This window comes from Ahaetulla prasina, chromosome 1 (assembly GCF_028640845.1).
Source record: "Ahaetulla prasina isolate Xishuangbanna chromosome 1, ASM2864084v1, whole genome shotgun sequence".
Classification (NCBI taxonomy): Eukaryota; Metazoa; Chordata; class Lepidosauria; order Squamata; family Colubridae; genus Ahaetulla; species Ahaetulla prasina.
In genome coordinates, this window is record NC_080539.1 from 142,329,839 (window position 1) to 142,341,256 (window position 11,418).

Below are 11,418 nucleotides of genomic sequence, written 5' to 3' on the forward strand. Positions count from 1 at the left end.
TTGTACGCGCCCCACATCCTCCATCCCTGAACTTCCTGAGCTTGCACCGCACTGCAACATCTTCCTCCCAAAATCTGTGTATGGCCTACATTGTGCCTCTTTGCTGGGACTCCCTCCACTTCCCACTTAACAACCCAGGCATCTTGGGTTGCAACAAAAACTGGGTCTGCTTGCGATCCTAGTCGCAATTGCAGTCATATCTCAAGGACCGGGGCCGGTTTAGCTCAGGCTGGTAATGCCTGTTATTAAGAACACAAAGCCTGCAATTACTGCAGGTTCAAGCCCGGCCCGAGGTTGACTCAGCCTTCCATCCTTTATAAGGTAGGTAAAATGAGGACCCAGATTGTTGGGGGGGGCAATAAGTTGACTTTGTAAAAATATACAAATAGAATGAGACTATTGCCTTATACACTGTAAGCCACCCTGAGTCTTCGGAGAAGGGCGGGGTATAAATGTAAAAAAAAAAAAAAAAAAAGGACTACAATCTGTATAGTATTCTAAATATTTTCAGTACAAAATCTCTTTCATGCTTTGTTTAGTGCAATTGATGCAGTTTTGCAGCTTATTGTTTTATCATGAGTTCTCAAAAGTATTAAAATCTTACTTGCTATGATGAGCGCATAAAGTTAAGTTATAGCCTAATAACACCTATTTTGTTTCCTGTAGAATATTCAGTCAACAAATTGGCAGACAATGAGATTTAAGCCACCTCCTCCAAATTCAGATATTGGATGGAGAGTTGAGTTCAGACCAATGGAGGTAAGGACTAAACATGCTCAGTGGTTTAAGTTATGAATGAAAACTGTAGTACATATTTCAGTACATTTGCGTCTTTTTGCTTATGCTTTCTATTTTGACATTTCCATGATATACATTTAAGTATCTTGATAAGTTATGCAGTTTACCACCGCTACAAACAGTGATTGCCTGCCATAGATTCTAAGCCTGGGATAGTCTTAATTTCAACTGAAATTATAATCAAATCAGAAAGAATCTCAAATTTCATATTCCTTAATCATGTTTTCTCTGTATAATGCTGCATTAGTTCTGAAATACCTATTTTAAAATATTGATGTACAAATATTTAAAATATTGATGTACAAATATTGATGTACAAAGAGGGAGTCGGGCTATTCTCCAAAGCACCTGAGGGTAGAACAAGAAGCAATGGGTGGAAACTGATCAAGGAAAGAAGCAACTTAGAACTAAGGAGAAATTTCCTGACAGTTAGAACAATTAATAAGTGGAACGACTTGCCTGCAGAAGTTGTGAATGCTCCAACACTGGAAATTTTTAAGAAAATGTTGGATAACCATTTGACTGAGATGGTGTAGGGTTTCCTGCCTCGGCAGGGGGTTGGACTAGAAGGCCTCCAAGGTCCCTTCCAACTCTGTTGTTATATTATTATATTATATTATATTATATTATATTATATTATATTATATTATATTATATTATATTATATTATATTATATTATATTATATTATATTATATTATATTATATTATATTATATTATATTATATTATATTATATTAAATGTTATTTTGGCTGTATCAGAAGTTAGTATTGGTGATAATTTGCAATTTTGGAATTCCCAAAAGAGAACATGTAACAGCAGAATTCTATACAACAGTGATTCTGAACCTTTTCTTCACCATGGACATTTAAAAACCTTTTTTGACCACCGACCATGGCTACAGACCCCCAAGACTTAACTCAAGATTTAAATTCTAACATTTCTTCAAGCCTTCCCTGTGATGACATCACAGCCCTTCAAAGGTCCAGGGACCACAGGTTGAGAACCACTACCATACAAGAATATCTAACCATACCATTAGTTGGTTTCTGGAATTCTGTTTTGGGAAAACTTGCACAAAAACGTATAAGCTTGATAATATTTAACAAAAGATTCTAAGTCTGATATCTCACAATCTTTATCAGAATCTATGATGTAATCTTTCTGTACTATATTTGGGATATGTACAATAAACATATGTCAACAATTCTAAAAAATACTTTTCAATTTCTAGGTCCAGTTAACAGACTTCGAAAACTCAGCATATGTTGTATTTGTTGTACTATTAACTCGAGTCATTCTCTCATACAAATTGGATTTTCTCATTCCTTTGTCAAAGGTAAGACAGTTTGTATAATATTTATTTTTCTTCTGTGCTGTCAAATCATTAATCTTAAAGCATTTTACAACACAACAAAAGCATCTACATGAATGAAGGCAAATATACATGTCCTGGGATAATGTTGCAGGATCCAATTTGGAATGGTCACTGAGACCAGAGTTTTAGTCTTCCGAGCTTTTGGACTTGGCAACACAAGGAAACAACAGCCAACAACTTGCCTTACACACTGTAAGCCACCCTGAGTCTTCAGAGAAGGGCGGGATATAAATGTAAATAAAATAAATAAATAAATAAATTTAAAAAACAGCCAGCTATCAACACCCCAATTAACAATAAAAAGTCCCACACCACCAGGCACCATATAAATACTGAGCATATAATACCAAAAGCACACATTCTGGTGAGAGAGAAGTTCTGGTTGAGGATGAACTCCAGCACGAATCGAAAACTTGGAAGACTTAACCTCTAGTCCCAGTGACCAACCCAGATTGGATCCTGCAAATGCATCCATAACAGTTAAGAAATTCCTTGGTAAATATCAATAAATTAAAGCAACCAAAGTTATAATAATGCAAAGCTGACTTTTAATAGCAATAATGAAAAAAAATCACAAAAATACCAAATAAAATAACACAAATAATTAAATATAAATTCTGCTATTTAAAAAATGTTGAAGATAGTAGCAACTAACTGTTCAATTCAAATGTTCTTTGAAAAAAAAATTATGTTCTAGCACCTTGATGGCGAACCTATGGCACACATGCCACAGGTGGCACATGTAGCCATATCAGTGGGCACGCCAGCTCAGCTCCGGTGCGCATGCCAGCCAGCTGATATTTGGGCTTTCTGTGCCCACCAGAAGTAGGGAAACAAGCTGTTTTCTGCCGCCGGAGGGCTTGTTGGGGGTGAGGAAGGCCCGTTTTTTTTTTCCCCCCTCATCTGGCTCCAGATCATCTCTATGTATCTAGGGAGGGCGAAAACAGCCTTCCCCAGGCCCTCTAGAGGCCCAAAACGGCCTGTTCCCCAACTTCCGGTTAGACAGGAAGTGACTTTTTTGCTGTCCCCAGCCTCCAGAAACTCCTAGAGAGGCTCTGGAGGACAGCAAAAAAGTCACTTTCTGTCCAACTGGAAGTTGGGAAATGGGCCGTTTTGAGCCCCCAGAGGGCCTCCGAGGGGCTGGGGAAGGCTGTTTTTGCCCTCCCCAAATGCATAGAGAGGATCTGGAGGCAGGTGAGAAAGAAAAACGGGCCTACCAGGCCGTCATATGCCAGAAGCGGGGGGTGGGTTGCGCGCGCATGTGCAGGGTGGGGCACATAGAATTATGGATGTGGGCACACGCACACAAACTTTCTCTCCCCACCCCACCCCATCGTGACACGCAATAGCAAAAAGAGTAGCCATCACTGTTCTGGTATGTTAGAAGATATAGGAGAGAATACTCCACAAGGCCAGAACTGCAATTGTTAAGCACTGCCTCCTGCTAAATTGCAATCTTTAGTAGCAAGAAATAGTTCTTATTCGCTCAATTGTTTATACAGGTAGTCCTTGCTTTATTAGTAGCAAGAAATTTATTATTAGTGATTGGGATCCAAATTTCTGTCACAAAGTGATGATGTTAAAAACCTTGGTTCTGTATGATTAATTTAAAATTCATAAAATTCACTCTAAATGGGATTTTCTTAATTATTGTGCATTTAATTTAGCGAGGGATAGCTGAAAGTTGACTAAATTGTTTCAAGACTTAGGCACATGGAAAAATCATAGTTAGCATGTTAGCATAAGATAGCATGTTTGAAGATAGATAAGATAGCAGTCATTCCATAAGACAATATCGGGTTAGAACTCCAGATGTAATCATAGAATTTTGATTAAAGCTAATTTTTGTTTTCTATACCGTATTTTTCAGACTATAAGATGCACCTTTTCCCCCCCAAAAAGTGGGTAAAAATCTGGGTATGTCTTATACTCCGAATGTAGCCCCGCCCAGCTTCTCAAACACGGAGGTTTCAGAGGCTGAAAAAAGCATCAGAAACAAAGCTTCAGAAAAGAAGCCCCCAAACAGAGCTTCTGAAAAAAAGCCCCCAAATAGAGCTTCAGAGGTTGTTGTTGTTTTTTTTCCTGAAACTGTTTCGGCAGCTTTCAGAGGCCTAACAAAAAGCTTTTTCTGAAACAAAGTTTCAGAGGCAGAAAAAATAGGAAAGGCACAGACCTCACAACCAAGGAACCTGTTGCTAAAATTCACATCTGGGAACAGCTGATTGGGAGGTATTCTGGGAGGCTGATTCACCTGCCAATCAGCTTTTTTCTTATTTTCCTTCCCAGAAACTAAGGTGCGTCTTATACTCCAGAAAATACGGTAGTTATATTTGGTAGCTATACAAATCTATGCAAACCAATGCTATGCCCTAAAGTGCAATTTCTAAAATCTTCTGACTAGAAAGTTAACTAGACTTACTTCCATTTTATCAAGAAACCCAGTGTAACATTTTCTCCTATTCCCCCTTTCTTAGGTGGATGAAAACATGAAAGTAGCTCAGAAACGAGATGCTGTCCGACAGGGCATGTTTTATTTTAGAAAAGACATTTCTAAAGGTATGCTGTTTATTTTCTGGTTGATTTTATTACATTTGAATATAACATAAATGTAAAACAAATTGGCTTCTTTGGATGCTTATGTTCTTCACTCAATCTGATTTCTTTTTAAAAGGTGGCAATGCAGTTGTGGATGGATGTGGTGCAACTCAAAATGGTACAGAAACAGATGTAGAAGAATATACGTTAATGAGCATAGATACAATAATTAATGGAAAGGTAAGATCAGCTATTCATGCAGTTTGCCATATTTTATAGATTTGATGAAGAGTTAGATTAAGAATCATGGTTGTGATCTAAAGTGAGTAAGAAATTCTAATTTTAGTCTTTCCTTAGCTGAGGATAGCAATCATAAGAAAATGACTTATCTTGATTTGGCCTTTAAGAGAATTTGAACTCATTGTTATTTTAATTTCAGAAATGAACTGAAGCGGGAAGGAATAATTTTAAATGACTATCCTGGAACCTAGAGAGTAAACAGCTGTATATACTTACACATTCTTTCAAGCCTATGTAGTCTAGATATAAAAAAGGAACTGATTGAGAAAAAAGAACTAGGGGGGAAAAACTACACAAAAAAACAAGAAACAAAATTTGTGAACCCTTTTGAATTTTTGACTATTACAAATAGTTTGTAAACTTTTCCAGCCTGGTAATCATCCACAACTATTTTCAGAGGATCTCAAAAATCTCCTTTGTTCCAGCCATGCCACACTTCCACGTACCTGTGGTGTGAAGATCGGATTTTGGTAGTGAATACCCAAAGTTTTATTCTTGAAATAAGGGCTGGACTTCCCACATTCACACCTGATTGAAATGCCTAGTTCTAATTTTCTCTTTAAATGAAGTGATAATTCTAGCGGTGTCATACTTTTCCCTCACAAATATGTAGTTTTTGGCTCATTTTCCTCAGTAATAAATGAACAAGTATAAAGTTTCTGTTTAACTGGGGGTTTTATCTAGTTTTAGGACTTGTGTCCTAAAGTGCTGTACCAAGAGCATTTGTGCCTATATTTAGACATTAAAATTGAAACAGCTGAATTGGAATTCCAACTCTTCCAGCTCTTTCTTGGAAGATGGACCTAATCTCTCCTCCAATCATAAATTACTGGGCTGACCCCAACAGACAATTCTGCATTTCCTATTAAATTAGTGGCCAAATTCTATACCAGCAAAAGAGGTTACAAATAAATGAATCTGAGCATAACTTAGGCATGCACAGTTTCTGCTTTAAAAAGGACTTTTATGCTAGATATTTTGTATTCTAGCTCTCTTTGGTTTACTATTGTGTATAAATTTAAAAGCTACCTAATTATTCTGGTGACTTATTACCTACTTGAAAAAGGTATGGGTTTACAGAACATATTCATAGTTTTTGTTTGCAGAGGTGATGATTGGCAGTGATTATTTGAGCTGCAGCTTAGATATTGTTATGTAAATGTTCCCTCTTCTACCTGCCAATTTAATACTATTCTATTTTATACAATGAGAATAAGTGAAAAGCAGTCTCTTTTGAGAGACTAGGTGTTGCTTTGCTTCTTTTCTGATGCTCAGTAGCCAACCAGAAAATTATCCAGCAGCTGACCTAAATTTCCCTGGACCCTGCTATTCAGTAATAAGGACACTGAGTATATGTCTCTAATTATGTCATAGTTTTGTCATTTTAGCCATTGTCTATCCACTGCAAGATGAAGGCCTCTTCCGCATGTTTCCAACCCATACGGTCTTGAGCTTCCAAAGGCAGCCTGATTTAACCCAGTGATTCTTGCACCCTCTGCCTTTGGGCAGGTTTTCCAGCTGCCATGGGTAGTTGCCCTAAGGCCTTTGGGGAATGAGGGCCGTTTTTGAGGTTGTATTGGCATATGGAAGGAATAGATCATAATTTGCCAAGCTGATCCAGTGGGGGTTGGCGGATGTGATCGGTGTTAGTCTGCGGTATCCATCCTCATGATCTCCCCTATGACATGGGAGACATGTCATAATATTAAGCATTATATGGAAAAGTCTTTATTTAAAATATACATTCAATGAAAAACAATCTATTTTATAGGCCTACCAATGTTAATGTTTTCATATCCATTAGAGGGCACTCTTGTGCCATATCAAAAGACAAGGGTGTGTTCTAATATTGAAGTGGAAAAACAAATATTGTAGCATTTTTATTTCAACATTGGTTTAATTTTTGTAGGAAGGAGTATTTCCAGGATTAATTCCAATTTTAAACTCTTACCTTGAAAATATGGAAGTGGATGTGGATACAAGATGCAGCATCCTAAACTATCTGAAACTAATAAAAAAAAGAGCATCAGGTATGAATAGACATTTGATGTTATAGGTAGTTCTCGATTGCAGCCTTTTCGTTTATGAACGTTCAAAGTGACAACGGCACTGAAAAAAGTGACTTATGACCATTTTACAACCTTTGCAGCATCCCCATGGTCATGTGATCAAAATTCAGATACTTGGTAACTGGTTCATATTATGACTGCTGCAGTGTCCTAGGGTCATGTGATCACTTTTTACGAACTTCTGACAAGCAAAATCAGCGGGAAGCCAGATTCATTTAACAACTGTGTTAGTAATTTTAACAACTGCAGTGTTTCACTTAACAGCTGTGCCAAGAAAGGTAAATGGGGTAAAATTCTCTTAACAACTGTTTTGCTTAGCAACAGAAATTTTGGTCTCAATTATGGTCTTAAATCAAGGCTTACCTGTATATGGGTTGTCAAGTAGGGAAAAAAATGGTGTTTATTTTTTTTTATTATTTATTTAATTAAATTTCTATACCACCCTTCTCCTGAAGGACTCAGGATGGTTTACAGCCAACGTAAAACAATAATTCATAAATGAGATTAAAAAACACTATAAAAATCTAATTCAATTTTGGCAAACATTAAAACAAATTAAAACAATAATAAAACCCTAACTAAAAACCATTAACACGTTAGGCGAGTGTTCTAGAGATATAATATCTAAAGCCCCAAGTCTGGAGTTTACATATTTCTGGTTTAATTTATTCCATCTCTTGTGTAACAACTCCTATTTACAAATAAATACTTGATTTTCCCCTAAAAGCCTAATGATAACTTTGTTGTCTTCATTAACATTTTGTCCATTATTTTATTATTTTGTCCTTTATTTTATTTATTTTTTCAATGATTTTATTTACAAAAATAATGTCCTTTACAAAAGTGTAGATAATACTCAGAAATTGTTATTGTTTCTTTCATTGACAGATCTGTGGTGAAAAACGTATTCAAGTCATTGAGTTTACAATATAGTATAGTAAACTAATGCTTTACTCTTAGCACCATTGAATACTCTTTGTATGCAACATGGAAATTTAAGGTGACATTTTAATGAAGGCTAATACTTAAGAGAAAGTAAATGGAAAGTTATATATTCATATGGGGAGATACTGAAGTGAATTTTAATGCATATCAAATGATTTCTCCACTAGGCGAATTAATGACAGCTGCTAGATGGATGCGAGAATTTGTTGCAAACCATCCAGAATACAAGCATGATAGTGTGATCTCAGAAGAGATGAATTACAGCCTGATGTGGAAATGCAACCAAATTGCACAAGAGCAAGTTGAATGTCCTGAGCTGCTTGGAGTGGGCTTAAATAAACTAAAGTACAGTGGAATTAAAGCCACTTCTTAATGAAAAGTTTTAATTTGATATATAATCTGTAAAATATCTAAAGGAACACTAGTCACACTACTGCAGTTTCATAATGTGAAGATCAAATGGTTTTATTACACTATACAATGGCCAATCTCAGCTTTCTCTTAAAACTTCCTACAGTAGGTACATTCTTCTATTTAAGGTTTATACTATGTACATGTAAATAATATATATTTTTGATTTAATACTGGTGTATTTTAGTATCATACTAAAAGTCATTGTGAAACCAACTTATACCTTTTTACATACTTATGGTAATCTGGAAAAATGTACTGTTTATCAAACAGCTTTGTAAATGTAACATATTGATTCTTGTATATTATCTGCATTCCAGAGCTGAATGTTTACTCTGACCATTGTTGTCTGGAATGCAGTGAATAACCTACTGTATTTTTTTTAAAATCAGAATCTGATTCATACTTTCCTGTTCTGCGGTACAAAAATGATGCAATCTTAATCTTGCTGAAATTAGTATTAGAAAACTTAACTGACATCTATAAAACTACATTTGTAGTCATAGCTAACTAAATTCACATGTTTGGATTTAAGTAGATCTTGGTCCCAGTCCTAGTAGGATTAATAAAAATACTTCCTCTTAAATAACTTGGGTGTAAATTAATATGTTCTTGTTGCTGGGAGCTCCTATCACTTCCAGTCAGTAATATTTTGCATTATGTGTGCTTAATTTAGGATTTCAAACTCTGGGAAAATGATATGACCATGTAATCTGAGATGCAAATTTATTCTGAATTGAAACCCACATCCTTTTGGGTCAAAGTGCCCTTTAAAAAAATTGTTTTAGCTCCAATGTGTTTTTTTATCAGATGCTATTGACATGATATAGGAATTGACAAAGCACTCAGACTTTCCCCTTTTTGATATGTGAGGTAGCTGGTCCAATATGTGAAGAGGTCAAGTTATTTTTACTTATTATAAAACAAACATTGCTAAATCTGAAGCCTCAATGCAGCAGTTTGAATTATTAAAAAAACCCAAATGTGGCAAAACGACCAGCAGAATGTGTACAAGCCTTTAACACTTCTTGTGTGATATACATGTACTCTTCAAATTTTCCTCTGCTATATAACTATGGAAAGAGAAATCATGAAAATGTATGAATGTTTATGAATCAGGAATCTGAAGTATATAGGAACTGCAGAAAAATACAGCCAGTTTCTACTGTTGTACATAAAAAAAACATTAACCCAAAGGTTTTTAACACTACATGTAGCTTGTGGAATTGAAATCTGTGGTTAAACTATGCTATGTATAAGAAAGTATTTTTTTATTTGATCGTCCTAAACAGCTCATAACTCAATTTCCCAGGCTCTGCTTCTTATAAGAGACAGCAATAAAATTCTTCCCCTCATGTTTTCTTTATAGTACACATCATTTTCATGTATCCCCATACTAGATATTCTTAATGAGAGTTTAAGTTTAGCATTTGAAGGGGGGGTCTTAGATCTGCCAGTGCCCCAATACAGCCATTTTTTCTGCAGTAGAAGCCAAGAACTATTTCTGCTCCCAGGTTGTAATTCTAACAAACTTTGTACATCCAGAGTAAAATGAAGATTCTGCCAACAAAAAACTCCAAACAATTCAAGTTTCAACTTGAAGTACTACTCACTTTATTAATGTCAGGTAAAAGTCACATACAATTATTCTGTCTGACATTCCAAGGAAGTGTTTGTTTTAAACATCATACAATACATGGAACTGAATGGAAGAAGTTGCACCCTATAAATGGTGAAACATGATTTGATGGAAGTATTAGTGTAATATTGCCAGAATAGAGATTTTCTTCACTCCTCTCATGGTACATATTTTAAGATGCTTCAGTCATATGACTGGAAGGTTGTAATAAATTTTCTGGATTCTGATAATTCTGCCATACTTTTTTCCATGCAGATATTCCTAATACTTTTTTTCATTATAAAAACTGGGCTATTCCAGACTAAGAAATCTGTGTGAGAGCATTTTTCCCAATACAGACCTTTGAGGGGTAGTAGTGATAACAAGTATGGGTGCATTCGGGTACAACCAGCTATATGTCTGAATCTCAGAAGTCACACTGAGTGTCAACTCTACAGGGTAAACCAGATAAAGCCGCCGCCTCTGCAGGAAAGCTGAACTGTATTCAGATACAGAATCTAGAAAGTCTGATGGTGTGTTATCTTTGCTCCTCCGTATGCCCCCATTGAGTCAGGAAAGAGTCAGCCTGAGCCTCTCCTGATGCAAATAGTTCTCAACTTATGACCAATCACTTAGCATCCATTCAAAGTTAAGGCAGACCCCAAAAGCTATGATATTGTCCCAAAGTCACAGCCATTACCTGTCCTATCTCCTTTCTAAGGTTTAAGAAATGCTTGTTTCTTTAAGAGTTTCTGGATATTTCATTCAAGGCCATCTCTGCTCTGGTGTGAAAGAAACACTGGTCTAAGATATAATGTGTTTTGCTTGATTTGTAGTTTAACCAAGAGCCCATCTATATGAAGCCGTTGGGTGAGATCATCAGTGGCTTTGGGGTGAGATACCAGCTGTACGCTGATGACACCCAGCTGTACTTCTCCACCCCAGGCCACCCCAATGAAGCTGTTGAAGTGCTGTCCCAGTGCGTGGAAGCCGTACAGGTCTGGATGGGGAGAAACAGGCTCAGGCTTAATCCCTCCAAGACGGAGTGGCTGTTGATGCCGGCACCCCGATTCAGTCAGCTGCAGCCGCGGCTGACTGTTGGAGGCGAGTTATTGGCCCCAAAGGATAGGGTGCGCAACTTAGGTGTCCTCCTGGATGAACGGCTGTCGTTTGAAGATCATTTGACGGCCATCTCCAGGGGGGCCTTCCACCAGGTTCGCCTGGTTCGGCAGTTGCGCCCCTTCCTTGATCGGGATGCCTTGTGCATGGTCACTCATGCGCTCGTTACCTCTCGCTTGGATTATTGTAATGCTCTCTACATGGAGCTCCCCTTGAAGTGCACTCGGAGGCTTCAGTTAGTCCAG

The 11,418-nt window shown here is 36.9% G+C and overlaps 1 protein-coding gene across 2 annotated transcripts in view; it reads left to right on the top strand.

Moving 5' to 3' along the window:
• The window catches only part of GCLC (glutamate-cysteine ligase catalytic subunit), a 31,950-nt gene extending 22,159 nt beyond the window's left edge, over nt 1-9,791 (top strand). For both annotated transcript variants that reach the window (XM_058177088.1, XM_058177093.1), the window contains exons 11-16: nt 667-759; nt 2,033-2,137; nt 4,651-4,732; nt 4,848-4,951; nt 6,921-7,041; nt 8,193-9,791. In XM_058177088.1, the coding sequence (XP_058033071.1) occupies nt 667-759; nt 2,033-2,137; nt 4,651-4,732; nt 4,848-4,951; nt 6,921-7,041; nt 8,193-8,398 (711 nt within the window). In that variant the 3' untranslated portion in view covers nt 8,399-9,791. The remainder of the gene's footprint in view (nt 1-666; nt 760-2,032; nt 2,138-4,650; nt 4,733-4,847; nt 4,952-6,920; nt 7,042-8,192) is intronic.
• The last annotated feature ends 1,627 nt before the right edge of the window (nt 9,792-11,418 follow it).